This window comes from Epinephelus moara, chromosome 14 (assembly GCF_006386435.1).
Source record: "Epinephelus moara isolate mb chromosome 14, YSFRI_EMoa_1.0, whole genome shotgun sequence".
Taxonomy (NCBI): Eukaryota; Metazoa; Chordata; class Actinopteri; order Perciformes; family Serranidae; genus Epinephelus; species Epinephelus moara.
The window spans coordinates 21724659-21749212 of NC_065519.1; the positions used below are offsets into that span (position 1 = coordinate 21724659).

Consider the following 24554-nt stretch of genomic DNA (forward strand, 5'->3'; position numbering starts at 1 on the left):
CTTTGGTGAGTGCAATGACCACTCCCCTCTGCTTTTTCTGTCGCTAGCAAGATTTAAACACCGAGGCCGTCTCGTAAAGGCGGGGCTACCTCTTGTTTTGCTTTGCGTGATAACGGCTTGGGACGGTGCGCCCGGAATCACGAAACAAGCGTCCCCCAGCAGCCTGACTATGACCCGCCCCCGCGAACCAGAAACAGCAGATAGTCTGACGGATAGCGCAGAAGAAAGCCAGGCTGGAGCTGCCCTGGGAAGTCAGGAGTCTGCCGGAGTCAACGCAGAACAACGCCATTTCACCACTAGCTAAGGGAACAGCACATTGAAGCTACAGGTACGCTGCGTTTAGCTGTCCTCGGCGATACTGGGTGTATTTATTGTCAAAAAGCCGCTCATCCCGGTCTTAGCGCAGCTAAGCTCTTTACCCAGGCCTGGGAACGGCCCTCAGGACTTCAACGGTAGAATGAGGCAGCAGACCGGGTCAGAGATTTCAGGAGAGAGGGAGGCTGGGTCACCAGCGAGACGAGGCCCGTGGGGGCTGACGTCCACGCCTCCGTGTGTGCTGAGTGCTCGTGGAAGAAATAAACTTGGGTGTTCCTGTTAACATTTTTGCTGGTCAGTTGTGTCGCTGAAGACTTCCTGTGTAATAATTGGATTGGTCGGCTAACGTTCGTACCTGGCTCCTCACGTTGGTTGGCTAGCTTTTATGTTAGCTAGCTCATTCATAGAGCTGAGCTGTAGCCACTCAGGGGCGAACTTGAGTGGCGACAAGCCCTTTCCTGTATGGCTATAACTATAGTAGCAACTACTTGTAGCCATGTCCAGGCCCCTGCTGACTGGCCCCACTTTGTTCATAAACATTTTTAGCTAGTCATGTCGGTGAAGTGAGTCTGTCGCCGACATGTGTGCTTCTTCTTTCGCTTTCATGTTACATTTCATAAACGTAATAACGTGGGACTTAAGCACTAGCTGAGCTAACTCGGCCAGGAAGATAAAACTCGACACCTTTTTATCAGTTCTGCTTTTTCTATGATTACAGGCTGTATCCACAGGCAGCCTTGTCTTGGTGTAAGAACAGCTGCCATTACGTATCTCGGCTCAGTTGTGTGCACAAGGCCGACGATTAGACATGACTGAGCATGCTGGGACATTTGGTACTCAACCATAGTGAGCTGCCCTTGTTGAATTTTGAGAAGGCTTACTGGACATCAAAGTCAAGTCAAAGTGTTATGAGTTATTTGTGGTACTTTAAATGTGCAACACTTTGTAGAGGTAGCCCTGCTACATGTGCAAAAAGGTGGTGACTATAGATATGACTGTGTAACTGTCAGACTGTGTCCTGATGACTTATATCTAGCTTATGTTGGTTAAACTTACCTCAATGCTAAATGAACTCTGAGCCAAAGTACTTTCAGAGGATCCTTGGAAATCTTCAACTCGCTCCACTTTGGGAAGCTTTGGCTTTTAGAGTCCTCAAAGTTATTCCTAAGTTTCTGTGTCATGTTGGCATCTTTATCAATTTCCTTATGGTCTATCTGTAGATAAGCTCTTATCTGGGGTGTCTTGGTTGTACTTGATTCAATAAGTGCCATTGTTGTGGCCTACCCAGGAAGAGCAGAACACTTCAAGGACCAGTGCCTATTTGTTAATGTTTTCCACTATAATTAGATGCCCCGCTGTGTACTTTGCTACTTTCTGTTTAGTTTATTACCACAATGCTGATAATGGTCAATTATATGTTTGTCATCTTTACAGCTTAACTGTTCAGATAGGAGTGTATTCCAATTGTCCTACCTATTACACCTCTTTGGAGAGTACACCCAGTTTTTAGTTTTTATTTCTTTATGTGAGGAAATGCTGTAAGGAACTGCAGGTGTAGAGACCTTTACACTTCTCGAACTTATTTATTTGATATGAATTTTTTTTATCATAACATTTTCGGCAAGCATGAGCACCACCTTCGTCTGCTTCTGAGTTTGCAAAATCCCTGATAGCTTGAAGTTTTTTTGTGGTTTCTTGGACCTTTTATGTGCGTTTTAGTGCCTTTATTTGCCACCTTACAGATGTTAAGCGTAGAGTGCTGCATGGCCTGCTTTTCAAGCACTGTCTGCACTGCTTTCCGGGCCTAATAGTTATTAGGAGTTCCCTCTCTGTCCATGCCTGCCAAATCAGGAGGCCTGGCCAGCCAAGTGGCTAGATTCCGGGGAGCCAACAGCCCGAGAGGGCTTTGTCCTCCTGGCTCATTTTGATGCTGGGACAAGGCTTGGGCTGCACAAGAAAATTCATGCACCTTCCACTCTGAGGCCTGGGGCTGAAAGAAAGCAAGCACGCTGCAAACTTTTACACCACTTACTCCACCCACACTTAATATTGCCAAGAAGCAATGTTGCTTTAAGAATTACTTCACAGCTTCATTTGGTCTGACATGGGAGTTTCCTGGAACATACAATGATGTGACATAACAAAGAATTTCCTGATTTGCTAGCCTCAGAAAGTTGCAGTAAAACCTTTTTACCCACAGTGTGTACGTAGTACATAATGTACCATAGTTTTTTTATGGCTTTGGTCTTATTTTGTAAAACTTCGGCCTAGTTGGTTCATGTCCAGGTTTTAGACGGTAGTAATCTCCAGGCCACTGAAAGGCTTTTTTTGGTCTTGGCATGCTGCTTATCAGCCTTAATGTTTGGCTCCTGTCGTTTCATTGTAATGAAACACATCAACTAATGAGGTCCCAGGTAGGAAAACTAAAAACCCTCTCAAGTACAGGCTATTATATTTATCAAGGTAGGGGGTTTTACTCTGTTCAGAATCTTGGCAGCGCTCTCTAAACCAACTGCTTTCTCTGCTTGCAGTTGACATGTACATATATATTTGTANGGGGGGGGGGGGGGGGTTAATGTGGAGGAATGCATTTTCTTTGACACAGATGCAATGCAAACACCTCAGGACAGTACCGTATAGGCACTGAATATATAAGGCAAACATTCCATCAACCAGTAAGACGAGATGCCTTCCTCAGAGTCAAAGCTCTTCAAAAAAAAAGTTACATAATACGTTTTGTAGTCTGTGCTCAGAGGAAATGGTTGGTGCTTAAAAGGCTAAATAGCTTTTCAGAATAAGGTACGTCAAATATTTAACAACAGGCCTGGTACATTTTTGTGTGTATTATGGACGATGCCGTGAGGTTTTCCTGGTGGGATTGAAACAGGGTCAACATTACACTATAAGGCTAAGCCTGTCAGTCCTCAGGAAGCCCTGCAGTGGAAAGTTATTCTTAAATGTATTATCATGGGTAATCTGCTTAATCCAAATTACTAAAGAGGTCTGCTCTACGACTCTGACTCCTACGCTATGCTACTGCCACAGATCCTGGGTATAAGATGGGGTTGTGTGGCACCTCAGGTCACTCAGTGTTGGTGCCACTCTGTATTGTTGACAACACAATGCTGCTGCCGTCACTAAGGGCTTAACTTGTCCTCGTTTTTCCCAACAGTGCTTTTATTTTTTGTAATAAGTGTGTATTTTTACCCAGGGCATTGCTGTTTGTTAGTTTGCGAGATATACTCTTCAGATGAAGTAATGGGAAGTTTGGGAAGAGTTCTCTTTATTTAATACGCATTGTTAGCACTATTATCAACTTGCCTGTTACAAAATTGCAGCGCTGCTGCAGCGATTTTCACATCAAACATGCCATCTGAGGTGTAATCAGGTTGATTAAGCAGTAAAAAATGTATGTGCTGCAAGAAAATATATTTAATCAAAAAAGTTAAATAAGAGTAAAATCAGAGAACCTGAGTTCCCTGCTTGTAATCTTTTGTTAGTGTAGGAATGTTTCTTTAGACATATCAGATTATTTGGCTGAGTAACAGCATTAATTGATTTATACATATACAGCCCCCCTCATCTTAACAGCCATCATGCAGCCATTTCCTCTCTGTCATTTTTGCCAAGCAACGACAACAACGTTTACTGTTGGTCTGATTTATAGTGGCTGCTAGTGAGCAGTAAGACGCAATTTGTGTCAAATTATTACTGCTTTGTCTGCATTGATTCCACCCCAGTTCATTCGTACTGTGTAGCCTTGAGGAGACAACACATCATTCCTAAGAATATCTTTGGCTGATACCAAACCGATGAAGTCTCAGGACCTCACGCTTGACTCTGTGAACTTTGCCCGCGGTGGAAGGGGAACCTCCTCTCCCTTGGCTTGAAGTAAGCTGGGGTCAAACTGCGGCAGGCCTCAGCAGGTGACACTTGCATGTGGGTGTATTTTTGCCTCTTGCAAATCCATCCTGATATGAGTTTAGAATACCACCAATGTCGTCTTCATGGGGGTTGAAGGAAGGGAAATGACTAAATGAGACAGTGAGCCATCTTCTTTTCTAAACTAGCTGTCTTTCCGATGTTCTTGACCTATTTTGTCCCCTTTTAAGCCAGTGTGAGTGACGGTTTCTATCTGGCTCTCACAAAGCCGTGTTTCAAGTACATACGCCGTGTTGTCTATGAACCTGTATAACAGTGGGGAGGATGTTAAGCTGTGTAGCTGGGGGAGTGTTACCTAATTGGATCATATCACTAACAGGGGACAGGGTGTCAGTGAGATTCCTCTCACTTGCACCCTCTCAACACTACTGATGTACCAACACCTCCACCTCCCATATCTCAATACTTGCACCAGTTCACACATCGCAGGCTAGCTCTCATGGCTTGCAGCAGTGATTGACCTCCGATGGATATGAGCAGCAAGCTTGAATCACAGATTCATATACATCAAGTCTTTGAGCTGTTATGTCTCTGCGATCACTGAATTTTAGCAGCTGTTGCCCGTTGCCTTTATTGATAGCAAGCTATTATAGCCATAATATCATCCATTCTTTATGTGGAAAATATTGGCAGATGCTGTACTGATGGTGATGACTGTGTGCAAAGTGGCCTAAATTAAATGCGTTTCTTCTCTCTTGTGTCTTTCTCCTTCACTTCAGAATGGCGGTGGATATCTACGACTCTCAGTACCTGCTCATCCTGGCCCCTTCCCTGGTCATCGCCCTCATGTTCCTCTTCTTCTGGCTCTTCATGAAGGAAACCTCTTACGATGAGGTGCTGGCCAGGCAGAAACGCGACCTCAAGTTACCACCATCCAAGCCAGACACCCGTAAGAAGAATGAAAAGAAGAAGAGCAAGAAGAAGGAGAGTGCCAGCGGAGGAGGCGGTGGAGGTGGCGGAGGTGGAGGAGAGTCGGAAGAGGATCTTCGGGATTTCGATATGGCTGATGGTGCCAACAGCTCCACCATGGAGGTAGAGGAGGAACTCGCACCAGTGGCTACGCCAGACCCTGCTCCATCAACACCTATTCCCTATGTGCCTGTCTCAGTTTCAACTGAGGCTCCTGCTGGTCTGAGAGAGAGAAAGAAGAAGGAGAAAAAGGCTGCAAAGGCCGCTGCCGCAGCGGCAGCAGCTGCCGCAGCGGCAGCAGCTGCCGCAGCTGCTGCCGCTGCTTCTTCTGAGGAGCCGGAAGTGAATGGCTCAAAGCCGGTCAGCCGCAAGACAGAGTCACCTCTGGCTGCGGGCAAACAGTCCAGCCCTCCCTCTCCCCAGCTTGAGGCTCAGGTCCAGGTCCAAGCTGCTCAGGCTCCTGTTCAGGCTCAGACCCCTCCCCAGATCTCTGGAAAGAAGAAGGAGAAGAAGAAACAAAAAGCAGAGCCTGGTGAGTCGCCAAGGGTACAGTTAAAAAAGGGTGTGTTGCATAGTTTCCTGTGGAAGAGATGGAAATTGCTAACACTTTTACTCACTAAATTCCTCCTAAGTCACAGTGGATGACCAGCAGCCAGAGGTTAAGGCTGAGCATGCCCCAGCTCCAGTCAAGAAGGAAGCTCCCATTGTGGCTGAAACCAAAGTTCTGGATGGTGCAACCCCAAGTGCTACCACTGGCAAGAAGAAAAACTCTGCCAAGAAGCAGAAGACCGAGCCTGGTAATGATGATACAATGGTCCCATGTGTTAAATTATATCTCAGTTTCTTTAAAATATCAGGACAAATGCTTTTCACCTTGTAATCAACCATTTTTTTTTGTCAAATCCAGTAGATGAAGCTCATGTTCTGGCTGACTCAGCAGCTTCTGCCAATCACCAGGCGGGCCACAACGATGATGTACCATCCAAAGGGAGTGGCAAGAAACAGAAGAATGAGACTGACAAAGGTAAGGGGGGAGAAAGCAAGCCTTATCTAGTATTTGGTTCTTTTTGCTATCCTTTATCTACTACCCAGCTATGTAATAAAGTCCTAAAATGCATCTCTTGTGTGTTTTAACAGAGAACACGGAGGTGAAGCTGAAGGAGCTGCTGTCTGGTCTGTCCAGCCTGGCTCTGTCAGAGGCCGAGGTTGTCAGCGTGATGGCTCTCCTCCGGGAGAAGAGCCCTAATGCCTTGGACGCCTGGCACAAAGTAAGAGATTAATAAGTGATATATTTGAATTAGGTGTTGTAGCAAGTGACAATTTCACACTATTTGCAATTTGGCAGGAGACCTGGTATTTGTAGTTGGACTTGCTGTGCTTTCTTTTTAAACGTTTCGTGTCTCACCACCAGTCTGCAGCTAGACCAGACCCTGCCGCACAGGAACGAGAGAGACTTCTTACAACTCTGCAGGAGGAGGCTTCCATTGCCAAGGACAAAGTGAAGCAGCTCAGCCAGGTCTGGGATCCCATGCTTTACTTAATAAAGTACACGATATGATAAATGATTTATTCCCAACTTATTCTGCGTATAGAGTAATCCTGTTTGTTTCGATGAAGAGCTTCATATGCCCCCTTACTCCTGTGCTTTAGGAGCTTCAGGTCGAGAAGCAAAAGACAGGTCGGGTGGAGGCCATGATGAGAGAGCAACGTGCAGCCATGGAGAAAGAACTCGGCAGCATGCAGGGCAAAGCACAGGGCAGCTACCAGGAGCTCCAGACCATGCAAATAAAGGTGAGCTGGACTTTGAAAAATGTGAAGGAATCCAGACCTCTTGGCATTCCTTTCAGGGCTGCATGAAGACTGAATCCTCTTGTTTATGTGTAGTTCCAGCAGGTGAGGGAGCAGCTGGAGAGCCAGATCACTCGACTGCAGCAGGAGAACGGCATCCTGAGGGACGCAGTCAGCTCTGCCACTAACCAGATGGAGAGCAAGTAAGTGTTGCATTACAATAGATAAGACCCAACTGGTCATGCTTTGTAGAGATTCATATACGTCTCATCTACTGATCAAGGTGAAACAGTCATAGTGGTCCAATTCATATTAGAATTTTAGCGTATTGCCATTTTAGCGCTGGCTTCCTGTCTCCAAATCATCCTTCATTCCTTCTGCCTATATTACTCACATTAAGACATCCATCTGTACGCCCAGTTACACAATGTGAAATGCCCCAGACAGACTATTATAATTGAATGCAACAACATCCCACAATAATGCCCCATCGACCATTTTCACATCACTCATTTGTGCTTGTGTCCGTGTGTTGCCTGATAGGAATTCAGCAGAGCTGAACAAGCTGCGTTCTGAGTACGCCGGTCTGATGAAAGAGCTGGCAGACAACAACAGCAAGCTGCAGCAGGAGGAGCACCAGAGGAAGTCACTGGAGGTCAGCTACAAGCAGAACGTGTCCCAGCTGGAGGTACGCTAATCCAGATGCACAATGTGTTTATTTAGCCCGTGCTTCAGTTTCCCCAGCCGAGACAAAAATGAACTGAGCTGTTAAAAAAAAAAAAATGAAAAAAATCCTGGGCCGTGCTGCACAGCTTCAATTCTGGTTAGCGGGCGTGGTAACATTACCAAGGAAGTGGGAGGAGGTTGTAGTGGAAGTCCTGGGGAGGGCTGTGGGAAATTGAACCTGAGTTGGGAGGACTGTGTTGGCTTTGAAAGCTGGAATGTTTGAGGCTTTGTGCTGTGTAAGAACAACACTTTCCTACGAGACACCCAGATCAGCCTTTCCTGCCTTTTCATTAGCTGCGATGTAAGATGGATTTTTAAGTTGCTGGCTCGACACGGAAGAGTCTCAGCAAAAGAAGCTGAGAGCAGTGCCAGGAGCTGAGATTTTGATGACAGAAACACACAAACTAGACTAATCAATTAAAACGTCTACAAGATGTTTTGTAATTTAGATTAGCCGTTTACTGAAGCCATTTTCTCATATAAATTCTGGACAGTGTCTGGAGAGTTTCGCTTTCAAATGTAGCACACAACAGGAGATTGTCTGTGTCAGAAGTGTTTTCACCTACTGGAAATAATCCGTTTGATTTAGGTGAGGAATGGTGCCTGAGTAGAGCGTGCAGGAGGCAGGACATGACACAGATTTCACTGCGGTCATGTAGCCATTTCGTAATTTGGTCACAAACAACAGACTCTCTCCATTCCTTGGCTTTGTCTGACAATTTCAGCCTCAGCCCTTACCGACAGAAGTTCCCGAGTCTTGTCATCTCTCCAGTTAGATGTTATTGTTTGGTTTCCTTTTCGTTTTTAAATCGTTCATCTTCATGTAAATGGCCCTTCATCTTCATCCTTGGATGTTTATTTTCTTCCGGTTTCGTGTGAGCGCTATGATAGAAACATCATCCACATTCCAAATCACTTGCTGTAAACTATCGGCTCTGTTTACACATGGGCTCAATCAGACATTACACAGACTTTGTACCAGGAAGCTTGCATGGTAGAGTCCATTTAATTTCCAATCCAACTGATTCAGACATTTGCATTCTCACGTACGGCTCCTCTGCGTAATGTCTCGATAATTTCAGGTTTGCAGTGCATGTGTGAAAGCAGCTTTAGTTTGGCAGATCTGAAGCTGTGAGGAAAAATAGCCTGGAGAATCGCAGGCACGTAGAACAGGTGGCCTAATGCAAATTAACCTTTGTCAGTGACCCCATACTAATGATATTGACAGTGAGAGGAAAGACGATTGATAGATTTAATTTGTTAGTTTACCTGGTGTAGAGTGGCGATAGGGTATTTGTTTTCTGTTATAATATGTGGGAGAAAAGTGTTAACCAAATTGGATATCTCTCCATCCGTAGGCCCAGCTGCAGGATGCTAAGCGCCGTTGGGAAGAACTGCAGAATTTCCTCCACAATGTCAACGCTGAGAGAGAGAAACTTCAGGCCTCAAAGCAAGGTGATAAAATATATCACACTAAAAAATGTAACCTTTAACTTGTTGCTTCTTCTACATGAAAGTAAATCGTCAGGTTGCATTCAGCAACTGATTGTTTGTGTATGTGTGGGTGCAGAGCTTCACAGCCAGCTGTTGGCAGTGGAGACAGAGATGAACAACAAGAACAAGGAGATCCAGACCCTGCACGGCAGCCTGACTGAAGCCATGGTTTCCAAGGAGCGGCTGGAGCAGAGAGTGATGGAGCTTATGGAGATGTCCCAGCACAGTATGCCTGATGACTCGCTGCAAGCCCAGGTTCAGGTGAGCTTCACAGCATCATGAAAATTTAGGAATGTAGTGAATAGCAAAGTGCATCTTTGCTTATCGGATTATATGTGTGAATTTATCAACTTGAGCTGTCACATTGTGTTCGGACTGAGAGTGTAAATAAAAGCTTCAGGTAGTGTTCACACCAGTAAGATGCAGCAGAGACGGAGCAAGTGGAGACGGCTTTATAGATAAAAATGAGATTTTATCTGTAGCGTGAGACGTGCGTGTGAAACACTCGCCGTCTAGACACACGGTGGATTCCAGGTGGTGGCTCTGTAGGATTGTTTCCGACTCTTTTGAGCCAAACATTTTCAATAACCCCAGAGCATTATAAAATCCAGAAGTCAAAACTGCTCGACAAAACACATGGAATCATTTAACAAAAATCCCAACATGTGTTACATTCTTATCCAATAAAATATTCTGCTTCAATCCATATTTGTGTATGTTTTAGCCTTTCAAAAACAACGTTTTCACTGTGGTCACTAAACCATTTGCTCTCTTGCTTGCCACACACAGCGGGAGGCACGCACATGTATTTATGGAGCATGCGCAGCATCGTAACAGCGCCATTCATTACATTATTCATTTAAAAAAAGTTGATTTAATTAAAAATAAGACTAATAATTGATCTGTTGAATCACTTTATTCAAACCGAGGATTTTGTCTGATAATTTTCATTCAAAAACCTCAATAGAAGCTTTGATTATCAAAAAAATGATATTCACTAAAGCCCTATGACATCGATGGATTCTTGACATACATTTTATTACGCTGAAGTGTTAATTCCACTTTCAGGTGCAAATTCAATATCTCTGAGCAGAGCAACGCACACTTTTTGCATACATTAATGCAGTCTGTGTTTAACAGGACCTTATGAATGAAAACAAAGGCCTTCACGTCCAGAGCGAGACCCTGCAAGTCCAGAATGAGACCCTGCAGGCCCAGATCTCTTCACAGGTATGTGGGTCAACCTCATTTATCCATGTTTAGTTAGAGGAAAAAATGCCCGCCTACATAACTGTATGTATGTAGGCTAATAAGATTTATTTTCTTCTCATCTAGGTCTCCCATGTCTCTCACATTGAGGAGCTACAGAAGCTGTGAGAAACAATTTTGACTTTTTCAGACACACAAACTACGTAATGAGTGAAACTGTTGAGCTGTTTCTCATGCACTCTCCCAACTCTTCTCCTGTGCTATGCAGATTGGCTGATAAGGAGTTGCAGAGGAAGAGTCTGGAGGATTCTCTAAATGCCGAGAGGAGCAGTGGGGCCAGCAGAGAAACTAACATGCAGGTATAGCCGCGAGAGCGCTTCATCTACAGCTTCTTATACTAACATTGCATCGGTTCATTAGTCCGCTGGAATCTGGTAAATGTGTTGTCGGCCTCTGATTGTGTTCAGAGGGAATGTGGATTGAAGGCCATGTATGCCACTCTACCAGAAAGATGGCATGTTGATTCACATCTGCAGATATTTCAGGTTGAACTGCCAACCGGATATTACTGATTTCACAGTTTTATAAACCTAAGACAGAATTATGAGTGGTATGTCATTGCTCAAGCCACTGCTCTCTGTCAGATGCTTTATTGTCTTGGCATAATAAGTGCCGTCTCTCTTTCCTGTCTTCTCCCCCTCTGCAGGCCTTGCACAATGAGAACATGTCACTGAAGGCAGAGCTTCAGAAACTGCAGGCACAGATTTCTGAACAGGTTCGCTACATACCTCGACTGTTTTTCCAAATTTGAAAGGCCCTTGTGTGTTTGTGTTCTTCTGTTTGACACACCCTCTCTATTTGGCTCTCCCCGTGCAGACTGCCTCCCAAATGGCTTTGGACCAGTTCCAGAAGAGGTGTGTGTGCAAACTGGAACATACTTTAAATACGTCAGCTAGTTAGGCTTGTTACACATGAAACTAATAACCCATAATGAATAACTGAATGACCTTTGAAACATTTCTTCCCTCTCAGCGTCCGGGAGAAAGAGGACAACATGAAAACCGTGGAGGACCTGCTGGAGAAGGGTCTGATTGAGGTGGCCAACAAGGAGGAAGAGCTGAAGGTGCTTGTTTTTTCTTGTGCTGCCTCACACACATTTGACTGGCATCAGTATGCTTTAAGTGACTCTGCATTTCGCCGCTTGCCTTGTAATCACAATCCCTAATGGGCGAAAAAATCTTTAAGTCATTTCTCTCCCTGATGCAGGTTGTAAGAGAAGAGCACGAGGCACTAAAACAGGAAACAGAGGCCCTTAAGAGACAGATTGCAGAACAGGTGAGCTGTCTAAAATCTTCATTAAATGGATTTTTTTCACCTTATTCTATATTCGTGCCTTCTTAAATTGTCTTTTCTCCTTATCACAGGCGTCATCAGAGTCGATAGTGGAAGAACTCCAGAGCAAGTAAGATCAGTAAAGTTGTCCTATGAGTCCCCATCCATAACACACTCAAAGACACACAGACTTGAGGCCCAGACATACCATACCATACCAATTTATTTATATAGCACATTTAAAACAACAGAGCTGAGACCAAAGTGCTTTACAAGTAAAAGAAAAAAAACAGGTAACAACGCACAATCACAACTCATAAATAAAAAACATACACAGCGTCACATGAAGAACACCAATCACTCAGGCTGTGCTTGAAAAAGCCAAAGAATAAAAATGTGTCTTGAGGCGTGATTTAAACACCTGCAGAGTGGGGGCTTGCCTAACATGCAGAGGCAGCTCGTTCCAAAGTTTTGGAGCTGCCACTGCGAAAGCCCGATTTCCCCTGAGCTTCAGCCTGGATTTAGGGACAGCTAGGAGAAGCTGATCGGAGGACCTGAGGGACCTTCGAGGGACATAGGGTTCCAGCAGATCGGAGAGGTAGATGGGTGCCAAGCCGTTAAGGCACTTGAAAGCAAACAGCAGAATTTTGAAATCAATCCTGTTGCGCACAGGAAGCCAATGGAGGGAGGCAAGTACAGGACTAATGTGCTCTTGCTTACGTGTACCAGTTAGCAGACGAGCAGCGGCGTTCTGGACTAACTGTAAGCGAGAGATGGAGGCCTGGCTAACACCAACATACAAGGCATTACAGTAGTCAAGGCAAGATGTCATAAAAGCATGCATTACAGTTTCAAAAACACAATGTGATAGAAAGGATTTAACCTTGGACAGCCTCCTGAGCTGGAAGAAGCTCTTTCGCACTACATCATTTATCTGTTTGTCCATCTTTAGGTCAGAGTCGATTTTTACCCCTAGATTGGTAGCAGTTGGCTTCACGAAAGGTTCAAGGGGGCCTAGACACACCAAAATGACACTAAAAAACTAGGGTTGACAAAGGCTGCTTGTCACCTCATGTTGCCTAAAAGTTGCACTTGAACACACTACAAAAACTACAGCCAATAGCCAACTAGCTGTATGTTCTATGTCTGTGTGAGAGGAAATCTCTCATTCAAAACGGGAAACCAGAGGACAGACAGCCAACCATGGGCTTGGTGTGCTGAGTCCCTAACACTAACTTTAGTTTCAGTTACACCAGTCAGTCAGTGGCAGCAGCGTTGCCAACTAGCTGAGATACAGAGCAAGTCATAATTACATATCATGAAACCAGAGGCTACTACTTACTCTACTGCAAACATTTCAAAACTAATTCCCCCTGGCACTCCAGGCCACTCCCTACACTCTCCTGATAGTAATTCTCTGTTGGCACACAAGGCTGTGTATGTTTAATGTCCTCTTGTAACGGATGTCGTTATATATGTAAATATCATCCTGGAGTTCTTTATAATGAATCATTGTTTGACTTTGCTTTATAGGATCCAAGAGAAAGATGAGAAGCTAAAATCAATGGAGGAGAGTCTACAGACAGCACAAGACACCAGCTCCACCAGAGAGAAGGCAGTCGAGGTGTGGGCTTTTCTATATCAATGAAACACTGGGTTTGCACATTAAAATGACTCGTCCTGATATTGTTCATTATGTCATGTCCTACTTTGAGCTCTTGTCTGAAGCTGTTTTTGTCTCACAGGCACTGGAGCAGCAGTTGGCTGCCCTGCAGGAAGAGATGGAGCAGCTGAGACAGAAGGAGACGCCAGAAGAGCTGACCAGTTGTGGTAGCCAGCTCCAAGAAGTCGAGGCTCAGTAAGTTAACCCCCCCCCTTTTTACACTTCAACATGTAGTCCTCCAGTGTTGCTTTCACAAATCAGACTAATGATGAGCACATCTCACCCACAGACTAGAAGCAAAGGACCATGAGATCCAGATGCTGCAGGCTGAGCTGGAGGCAAGGACTAAGGAGCTGAGTGAGAAGGTGGAGCAGATACATCAACAGGTGTGGAACGATCTTAAAGAATCACTCACTAAGTGCAAGTTTGACACAGTATATGGTTTGAATCAGGAAGATATGTCTAGCTAGAAAAGATTTAAGCATAGTAGAGCAAATTAAGTCAGGAGGAGGGGGCTCTAACTCTTTGACAGGGATGTGGGATTCAGCACAAACAGTATAATAATCAAATTGTTCACAGTTTTGATCATCTCTGTCCTTGTTTTAATTGAGTCTTTTTCCCCTCTTCAAACAGCAATCCCACACAGCAGTGCCAAGCCCAGAGCTTCTTACAGCGTGAGTAGTGCTACGTGTCATATAATACCGTACATATTTTTCCACGTGCTTTCATTTTAAAGGAACTCTTAAGTACATAATGATCCATAATGAGTGGTTATGTTGTTGTCTGTCAGGTTGTCAGAGAAAGAGAAACAGGTCTCAGATCTGCAGGGTGAGCTGGCTGAGCTGAGGGACTCCGTGGAGCTTCACAGGAAGAAGAACAACGTAGGTTTCCCGCAACCATGACCTGATCTGTGTAACACCAGTAACCGCTCTGGTCTAGCCCTGCGAGACATCATCCCCCTCCCCTTGTGTGGTACCCCCCCCAAACACTCCCCTCACACTGGAGTTGCACACTGCATACATCCATACTTCCTGTTGTCCACTGCCACTCAGTCTCACTTGTTTTTCTTTGCGTTCTTTTAAAACCAAATAGAAGGCTTTCTTTAGCTAAGGTTGTGTTCTCAACATGATTGCACACATCGGTACAGATGTCTATTTTGATTTGGATTGCTTAAACTCAGCGTTGCATAACAGGGCTTCCAGCCTACTCTTGTTATGCTCGCCATTGGCCATGACTGTTTCGGCAAGCTTGTCTGTGCTTGTGGGTGATTCAGAGCTTTAGAAACTCGCCTACCTTTTATTTTCAAGAGAGCCATTTTTGAATTGAAATGCATATTTATGTGGACTGTGTTTCTGCTGTATGTATCTCCAGACATTATGACTTTATTTTAATTTGAATAGAAAGTACTCACAGAACATTGTTACAGTACACATCTAGCGAACTGTGCATGCTGCATTTGCCCACACGAGGTGCGAGACTGGCATTCGAGGCTGTTTGTTCATACTTTATTTATAGCGGTCGGAGCACGGGTGAAAAGCAGAGTGTAGAAATTTTAAAATGAGAGATGCGATCGGTCTGTTCTGTTACTCTGCCAGTCTTTATTTGAGGGTCACTGAATGCATTTTTCCTGAGGCTGAACTGAAAGTAGTATCTCTCTGGAACTGACCAAAACAGGAGCTCCGGGAGAAAAACTGGAGTGCAATGGAGGCTCTGTCAGCCACCGAGGCCATGCTTCAAGGGAAACTCAGCAAAGCTGTCAAGGTTCGACACCCCACCTCAGTCTGCTTCACTCTAGTTCCAATCTGATGCATCCTCCCCGAAATTCTGTTTTTTGCCATAATTGACCCAGTGAAATTTCTTTTTTTCGCCATCATCCATAACAAAGCTGCATACTCATTTACCTCACTCTCACCCCTCCCCTCTGTCGTTTGAAGTTCTCAATTGGCTTTTTGTTGAGCTGTTGAACTACGCTTCTCCCCTCTGGAATCTCAGACTTTATTAACTTAACAAATATTTGTCTCTCTGGCGGATATATTTTTGCTTTGAGCTCTGAAACATAAAGATCTCTCCCTGCCCAAAGCTCAGGCTGATGCTTGGAAATGAGTGTGCAGTGACCTAGAAATTGTTTCACTAGATGTCATTAGATTGAGATTCATGGTAATAATTTTCGCCGCTTCTTCTCTTTCTGTCATGTGACTCATTTCTAGCATGTTTTTCCCCCTCCCATTCTGCTTTGTGGCATCTGTACTGTCAATATCACCAGTTAATCAGTCAATGAAATTTGTTTAATTCACTTCGATTTTAATGCAGTTCATTCTTTTTTTAAAGGAGCAGTGTGTAAGGTTAAGGGGAATTTAATGGCATCTAGTGGTGAGGATTGCAGATTGCAGTCAGCTGAAACTTCTCCCAGTTAGAATTCCTTCAGTGTTCCCAGTTTTTGCGGGGAGCCCAATTATCCACAGAGGTCTATTCCTCTTTAAAATAAACTGACCAGCTGATTTAAAAGGGTAAAAACACTGAATGAAGCAATAAAGCTTCATGTTACAAATCAGCGTTCCTCTAACGCTGTTAGGTTTGTTGGAGATGGGCTGCTAGGTGTGTGCTCACATTTTTTCCCTTATAACTTATCCAGACGTTCATGAGGTTTTTACTGGGAGCTGAATTATCTGCAGAGGTCTCTTCCTCTGCTTTTCGAAAAATGGCTGCTAACTATGGTGGCCAATACAGAAACCTGAATGGCCCTATTTGGAGACAGTGTTTGCGTTGTCTGTTCTCGGCTACTGAAGAAACATGGCAGACTCCACGGACAAGGACCTGCTTTCTATTTTGCTATAAACTGCTTAATTCAAGGTGCTTGTACACTTAAGAAAATAGACTTTTTATATTCCGTATCTGCCAACATATCCCCCTAAATCCTACACACTGAACCTTTTAAAGAAAGTATGATCATTCAAAACCTTTTAATGAATGTGCAACAGTGACCTTATGTATGTTAATGCTCCAAACTCATGACTGTAAGATCTTTGTGTAACTAAATGTAAAGCAAAATCCACAGTACTGTCTCTTGTAGCTAGGTCCCTTCTTGTAGACAGAGTGGGCTACCAGATAGCCGGTCTATTAACAGTACCAGTGATGTGCGTATATTTTTGCTGTCCTCCCCCTACATTAGGGAAGGGTACATGCTGAACCATCAGCACACCAGCTGCTCCTCTGCCATCCGAGTACAGTAGAAAGCACCTTCTCAGAGCTGAGCCAGGGAGTTCCTTGGCAGCTGTTGTGTACTGTCAGTGCACGCTGGTCGCATTCAGCTCTGTAGACTCGTCTCAGAGCTGCCTTGTGACACGGTTTGTTAATGTGAATAGTGGTTAGACTGCCAGCTGGCTAGTGCTTGGCATACGTTCTTCCTCCAGGCCTCAGAGTGACAGTGCATGATGCTAGCCTATTGTGGGAGGACTGATAGCTACCTTTTTTAATTTATTGAAGAGTTTCAAGGTACTTTGTGCAATTTCATGAAAACGGATTGATGCGTTTGTGGTTGCAGGAGTAATGAAGCATGTGATGTGCTCTGAATCTGAGGTTGCTGACACTTGGTGTAGGTGTGGCCTGTTGAGAGATGCTGATGTTTTCTCGGGGTAATTGGAAGTAGGAGTGAGACAGCGTTTATCCTAATGCTCTAGAATTCTAGTTAAAGATTATGTCAAGTGAATCATTCCTGTGACGTTGATTTGGAGCGGCTCGACGGATGTCTTGATGATGACTGTTTTAAAACGACATCACGGAGAGTAGAATGAGGAAGAAGGAAAGGTGGTGGTCATATCTGCTCTGATGACCACTGGACCTTGTCTTCGAAGTGATTTAACCATTTGAACAGTCAGTGCTCAATCTCTTCTCCTCCCTTTCTGTCCTTTTCCCCTTTACCCCCCCTCCTAACACCTTATAGGAGAACCAGACAGTGCTGGCAATGTGTCAGGCCGAGTGTCGAGATATTCTGCACAGACTTCTGCCCCATGTGCCTCTGCCCAGTGAGCAGGTATGGGTGTTACTGGACTTTAACCTCCATGCAAATAGTGTTGAATACCTGTTAGGGCTGCACAATATTGGAAAACACTGGCATTGTGATGTGTTTTTTTTTTTTTTTTTGGTGATATGAAAAAACACAGGAATTGTTACCAGATTACTTGAATAGCTCTATTTGGAAACAATTAATTATTAAAAGCAGAAAAATGTGTCTTTACTCTGAAGAATTTTCTGAGGAGAAGGAATTGGTATTTTATTACACAGAATCACCATTGTATTCATATAAACCAGGTTAAAGTCAATGATCTAACACATTATATTAATAACACAAGTTGCTTACCATAAAGTAGGGGGGGCTCCCTTATTTTGCTCCCCTCCTGTTCCTCTTAAATTTAAGGTTGTGATCGATTACTAGCAGGGCATGCTTTGGTTGTTTATTAGACTTCTCTTGAAGTTAAACATCAGTGTTAACGTTACCTCTCCAGTTGCATTAAACTGTTTATTGCTTCTGTGTAGCCAACACAAAACACTGCTCATTTACCATCATTACACTGGAACCTGAGCTTATCTAGACACTTTCTGCTGACTACTGTAGCTTTGAAAAAGCATGCCATTCACTGTTTGCAGCATTTGCCTGCCCAGTTACAGTACTTTTCTACACACGCAGGGGAGTCTTAATTCCCATAAATGCTACCAGACTATGTCACATACACACCTAACCTGTCTTAAAGGGAAATGCTTTGCTGGTAACATTAGTCATGGGAAGTGAGAATGCTTTATATCAAGCAGCAGAAGAGTTATAGCATGGCGTGTTTGAGTTCATTTGCCCTTCTTGACATCGCGTGTCCTGCTATGCGACTGTTGTGCATGCACACATCACAGTGTAGATGCTGAAATGATACATCGTGCAGCCCTGTCTAACTTTGTTGCGCTTCTGCTCCTGTGTCGTGACTTATCTCCTCACTCTTCATCTCCTCTTCCTACTAGAACCATCAGGAGTGGCTCCACAGATTTGAGGGGGCAGCAGCTGAAAGCTCAGCTGCACAATCCACCCCTGCATCAGGGGACTCTAAGGTAAATAAAGGGAAAGTGTAAATTTGAACATCTTTCTTGTTAAGCTGAAGATGTCTCAAGCAACAGATACTTCTTTTTCTCTGTTGCTAGGGACTGGCTGAGAAGCTGCAAGAAGCCGAGGAAGCCCAAAAGATTCTACAGAAAGACTGTGAGACGTACAAGAAGGTCTTGGCAGAAACGGTGAGATGAGTTTTTAACACTTGTGCTCCCATGCTGGTATCTCTTGCCAAACTGAGCTGTCATTCCTGCTGTGTCCACAGGAGGGCATCCTGCAGCGCCTCCAGAGCAGCGTAGAACAGGAGGAGTCTCGCTGGAGGGTAAAGCTGGAGCTATCACAGGGAGAGCTCAAAGAGGTGTGTGTTCAGGTTCAGCAGGAAACGACTCCCAGATTGAATACCAAAACACTGAGGCGATATGTTATTGCACCGTGTGTGTGTTTCATTGCATCATTCTTCTGCCTCTCCCCTTAGATGAGCCAGAAAGTCACAGCTTTGGAGCAAGAGATTGAGAGACTAACTGATGGAGCAGAGTTGGAAAATGTCAGTCTACTTCACACACACACTGCTCGAATAACAAATCTTGCATTTCTTCTAAGACTTACTGCCATTTTCACTTGTGTTTGTCTCGGTCATAAGTATCTCTGAACCTCTGTTGTGCTCTGTAGCTGAGAAGAGAAAAGCAGCACTTGGAGTCTGAGTTGGAGAGGGCAGAGCGTGAGAGTGCCACCTATGTAACGGAGGTCAGAGAGGTGAGCAGAAACATTCGCCCTTGTGATCCTGTGGCATGTCATTACGTTCATCCTCATGGTGCAACAGAATGAGCTCCGTTGTGTGTCTCTTTCATGTCCATGGCGTGTTTTGTGTTTTGATGTTTCATTTTGTGACATCCTGTTTATTTGGAGCATGTGAAATCCACACAACACAAACATTAAATACTGTTGAACTGAAAGCACACACACTTCACGTAGTCAGCTCTACCAATGACTTTGTTACACCACTTACCAGACTAACTTAACAGACTGCTTTTGGTAATTTACAGTAATGCACAGCAGGATCCTGTGCTTTCTTTATCACTACATGACTCTGCTAAATAGTGAGAGCATTCCCTTTTTGTAGTTCTGGCCTGGTCCGCTCATATCACGCCGTAGACTGTATGCTAGTAGCGCTGTCCTGGACCAACTCTCATGGACTCCCATTAAACACATCATCTCAAACTTAATTTCAGCTCAAAGATCTGTTGACTGAATTGCAGACCAGACTTGATGGCTCATATACAGAGGCTATCAGACAGAATGAGGAACTGAATTTGGTAAGCGGTGCTCACCCTCTAGCTAGAGCTCCTTTCAAAACCATAGACTGTGTGAAAGAAGTGGATGTAGCCTCCGGGTCTGAGAAGTGAAGCCAATGCCCAAGTGCCTTAAACCTGCATTCTTTCTGGTGTCCAGCAGGGGGCGACTCCAAACAAGTCAGATTGTGCACAAGTCTGTCAGAAAGTGACCCTACTGCTCACTTGATTTATTACCTCAGTAAACATTTTCCTGATTCCAATCGCCAGTTTCAAGTCTCCAATACAGCTTGTTCATTTTCTAAATTATGGTGCCACTTAGATTAAAACAGACGATAAAGCAGGATATGCTTTAGGGCACATCCTAAAACATGCTGCAATTGACAAGCTGCCACTGCAGGCAAACTGGGCGAATCAGGATAGAGGCACCCTCTCATCCAAATATGGTCACAAAACCAAGATGGTTGCAGCTAAAATGTCAAACTGGAGGCTTCAAAACAGCGTTCCACAAACCAACCGCTGATGTCACGGTGGCTGCTTCCACTTCTTTTATACAGTCTATGATTAAAGCCTATCCCTTATGGTACTCAGCAGTGGTTCTACACTAACTGCCACAGAACGGGGTTCTCCATCTTCTGCAACTGTGGGTCATCATCCATAACCTCGGCGAACGTGCTCACTCAAACCTTAACTTCAAGAATATTTTCTCTGCTTTTAGGAGCCAGGAAGTATTACCTTTTAAAGTAGCAAAAGTCAGAGGTTGAGAATGATGATTCACCTTCACCCTCAGTGATACTCACAAGACTAACTCTCCCTTCTCTACGCTGGCACTCCACTTCATCTCCCTTTGCCTTGTCAGGCATCTAACAAATGGCTGTCTTGTCAGCTTGCCTTCCTTTTGCGGAGTTAAAAAATATGCTCCATTTTGTCCATCTTCGGGTCTAACGTAACTCTGCACTTTGAGCTGCATACTATTGTAACCTCCTCAGCCTTCTTACAAACCTTGTCTGTCTGTCTGTCTGTCTGTTAGTCTCGTGGCCTTTGTCTCACCATGATGTTGCAGGTCGCTTGTCTGTGGTCTTTGTGAAGTGTTAGCAGTCAGCAGTTTTTGACAGCTTGTTTGCTGTGTTCAGACCGACAATGGCACTATCAAAAAATGTTGCACCCTGATTAATTACGGTGAAGACTTGTATTAAAAAAAGTCACAGGGCATCAGCCTGCTGGGTACACTCAAGTTCCTGTTAGGTTACTTTGTAAGGTGAATGACGTAATTAAACTGTTTATCTTGAAATCAGAATCCAGTGGTGATAACTTTACGGAGTTGTAACATCCTGTTGTAAGGTATTGCAAACCACTGTGCAGGGTTATGGCATCTGATAAGCTCTAAAGTATGAATGTTTTACCTAAACTGGACTTCCCAGATCGTGATTTATCTTCTCATGAGTACCTGTAGCAACATGCTCATGTCAACCCAGCCCCTTGCACGCTTTTACACAGTGCTATTTTTGGTTTGAACATGGTCTAACTAGGACAAGCGAAAACGGTTACGTCTGTACAACTGATGAGCACTTTAATGTAGACAATGTTGGCAGGAGGCTCTGAACAAATGGTCTTTGTGTACACCCAATGCTAAATTATGAATGGGATTCACAGGCGGGACTGGGAAGCTTTAACGTGCTGTAGACCATGTGCTTAGTGTCTGTTTTGATTCCAGCTGAAAACTCAGCTCACTCAGACTCTGTCCAAGCTGGAGACAGAAGAGAACGAGAGGCAAAAGGTGGCTGGTGACCTGTATACGGTAAGAGTACTTGTGTATGTTTTATTTCACTGCTGATATGGATCCACCTCCAGGCTATATTGTTAACATGTGCAACTGTCTGGTCCTTAATCCAGGCCCAGCAGTCTCTTGATCTGATCCAGGGGGAGCTCTCAAAAGTGACGGACAACGCTGATGACCTGATAGAAAATAGCAGTCTGTCATCACAGAGAGTAAGAGTCTGGGGCAGTATGGGTGGTGTTGTAACAGTTGGTGATTCATTTCATTGTATGTATGGCAGTTAGGTGTTTACACTGAGCTCTACGTGTGCCATTGTGTCTCTGACAGGAAGAGATTGACAGAAAGGAGAAAATGACTGCAGGTCTGAACCAGACAGTCAGAGAACTGCAGCAGCTGCTACAAGGCGTCAGCCGGCAACTCACCAAGGGACAGGAAGGGGTAAGGCCCGTTTCTATGCTCTTCTCACAGCCCAATAAAACATGACAGTTAGTTATGTCCCTATCCGACCTCAAAGATCGGTATGGGGGCTGATCAAGGTATTTTTTTAACTGATCAGGATCGGCTACATGGAGCTCAATAGGATCCTTTGTTTCACTTCTGCTGTCACGCAGGTGTTTTTACTCGCGAAGCTTTCATACACAGTAACACAGTGTCAACAAGTGCAGACGTCAGCAACTTTCCAACTCAACTCAACCAAAATAAACACTGACCAAAACACAGTTCAGTCACTGAAGCAGCAAACTGGAGAATACTCTTTTAAAGGAATAGAGAAATTCCCTTTGAGACAGCATCAGGGCCAAAACAGATTAGAGTGTTATTTTGTGAAAAATAAAAAACATAAAGGAACAGCTTGGATTAAGGGATTTTTTCTTAATGCATTGCAAAGCTATTCCATTGTCAAGCTTAAACATTGGATTGATTTTAATAACTTTAATATACTTAAAGAGTGCACTGTGCAGCTTTATTATAGGAAAATAGAAGTGTCAGATTAGGACTCAGAATCAGGAGATACTCAACCTTAAATGCCTCTGATTAAAACTTGACTGGGACATCCCTAAGAACAGTATCACAGTGTTTCCGCTCACCTCAGTGTATTTGAATGTGGAGTCTCAACATTTTGCTTTTTGTGCTTTTCCTCCAGGAGGCAGACAAAGACCTGCCAAAGGTATAGTGAGAAGAGGACAGACCCCCCACGCAGCCACCCTGACTGCACTACAGAGACCACCTTTGACCTTCGGTCTCATCACTACCACCGTCACACCATACTGTCACACCCAGCCACCCCATATTCCCCCGAGCTCCGACACCTCACCTGTGCTGTAGGCAGCCTCCAACTGACTCTGGCCGAGGCGCTGGCAGACCACTCCCAGTCTCACTGATGCCCATAAGGGAGCAGGCAAAGGTTACTGTTAATTCCAAACACTCCAGGCACTGTACCAAAACACACTACTCCACTCCCACCACATTCCTCTTTTTCAGCAGCATCGCCAGTTAATTTTTATTCTAAACTTTAAAATCACATCCAGCATAATTTAAACTGCGTGGCAACCATTCCTCTGTTTAAAACACCTGTATTTTTCAATGAAATCCTTTTGAATACTACAGTAGTTTTTGTTGTTATTTGTCAAGAGAGGGCAGTGATACAAATTTCCAACTTGTTGAAACAAACTTTGGGTTTTCAGTCTTTTTTTCTTAACTTAAAGATATGTATTGTTTAAATGTACCAGTTAGGACCTGCTGAAATACACTATGTTGTTGATCTGTTTGCCTCCTGACCAGAAAACTATCACAAACTGTGCATCATCGTGCATTCATGAATTCATAGCTCCATGCATACCTTGGCTTAGTATTGAGTGGAAGAAGGGAGATCAAAAGAGGTCTCGGCATATCAGAAGCGTCACTACGTGACTGTAACTATGGAGATGCATGGACATATTATAGTCAAGTCTGTACTGCAGCTCCAGAGAGAAGGGAGTCTGTGACCCTGGCTCTTGAACGAAAAGGCCAGGTCAACAGTGTAGAGGTTTTTAATCCTACTGCAACTACTCTAGGAATAAGCGTCCCATATCATCTGTAATCAACACTCGCTATATTGTTGCTAAGTTCATTAACACTGAAGATTTTGTTCTTTTTGTAACAGGCGATGTTAATAAAAGGGATGCTTGATAAATCTGTCCAGCGTCCTGTGTCGTTTCTTTTTCTTCCGCTGCACTTCTATATCTCTGCCACTGTGGGGCAGCATGTAACCTTAGTTGACAAACTGCTTTGACTCATAGCCTTGGAAAAACCTGAATGTGCAAAGGAAAATTACAAAGCTACTGCTCATGAAGCTCTTGCTGGAAGGTATAATTCTGCTCTGCAAATAGTCATCTGACTTTCCTGTGTGCGATAAACGTGTTTATCATGTTGAGTTATTTTAGATAAGTGTTTTGTGTAATAGCTGAGGAGGTGACACACTGTGCTGTTTAAACTACGGAACATTTAGGGGTGTGACCAGTTTCCTGTGATGGTAACATGTTGTATAATCCCTCAGAACAGGAGACTGCTTTCTCAGCTCCTGCGTAGGGATTTACAAAGTATTTCCCATCAGCAAGAAGATGTGAAAGGAAGTGAGAATTCAACTTGTTGCTGGGAAAAAAAAGCTTACCAAGGACAACATCTGACTTGGCTGTAATGTTGGGAGAAAAAACTGTTGTGGTCACTTGTTGATGCTGTGAGTGGCTGAGTGTGAAAGTGTGTTGTAAACTCAGATGTGCTGAGTTTTCTTTTTAATGTTTTATCTTCACCACTGCCAGCTTTCTGTTCTATTTTTGTCAAAAGGATATACACAGGTTCTGTGTGACTGGACTTGATTTTGGGTACCTGCACAGAAAGCTCTTGCTCTCATCTTTCGCATGTTAAAAGGCCTTTAAAACAACACGACTGTTGTGCTGCCTGGGGGGGTCAGGTCAGGGGCGCGAGCAACATGGGATCAGCACATTCTTCACATTCTCCCACACTGTCATGCTGCAGTCAGCTGATTGG

General features: G+C 44.1%; 1 protein-coding gene across 5 annotated transcripts; it reads left to right on the top strand.

Annotated features, from left to right (window-relative positions):
* Positions 1-188: 188 nt before the first annotated feature.
* Positions 189-23704, top strand: ktn1 (kinectin 1). Of its 5 annotated transcripts, none has more exons than XM_050061329.1 (36): positions 189-328; positions 4977-5698; positions 5799-5963; positions 6074-6190; positions 6304-6434; positions 6578-6682; positions 6817-6957; positions 7051-7157; positions 7498-7642; positions 9039-9135; positions 9251-9435; positions 10315-10404; positions 10510-10547; positions 10652-10742; positions 11090-11158; positions 11260-11297; positions 11416-11506; positions 11650-11718; positions 11808-11845; positions 13249-13339; positions 13461-13573; positions 13668-13764; positions 14012-14052; positions 14169-14259; positions 15053-15139; positions 17319-17408; positions 18383-18469; positions 18560-18649; positions 18730-18822; positions 18940-19008; positions 19134-19217; positions 19694-19777; positions 21468-21551; positions 21647-21742; positions 21858-21968; positions 22672-23704. In XM_050061329.1, the coding sequence occupies exons 2-36, from the start codon at positions 4978-4980 to the stop codon at positions 22699-22701; spliced, it is 3876 nt and encodes a 1291-aa protein (XP_049917286.1). In that variant the 5' UTR covers positions 189-328; position 4977; the 3' UTR covers positions 22702-23704. The 5 variants fall into 5 exon arrangements, with proteins under 5 accessions (XP_049917286.1, XP_049917287.1, XP_049917288.1 ...); XM_050061330.1 differs by having other exon boundaries at positions 6077-6190; XM_050061331.1 differs by having other exon boundaries at positions 5805-5963.
* Positions 23705-24554: the final 850 nt, after the last annotated feature.

Excerpts from the sequence above, each read along its gene's own strand:
- ktn1 (XM_050061329.1), top strand. The coding sequence starts at position 4,978 with ATGGCGGTGGATATCTACGACTCTCAGTACCTGCTCATCCTGGCCCCT. Across the intron at positions 5,964-6,073 it reads GAAGCAGAAGACCGAGCCTG|TAGATGAAGCTCATGTTCTG; the intron begins GTAATGATGATA and ends TGTCAAATCCAG. Across the intron at positions 17,409-18,382 it reads TGCCTCTGCCCAGTGAGCAG|AACCATCAGGAGTGGCTCCA; the intron begins GTATGGGTGTTA and ends TCTTCCTACTAG.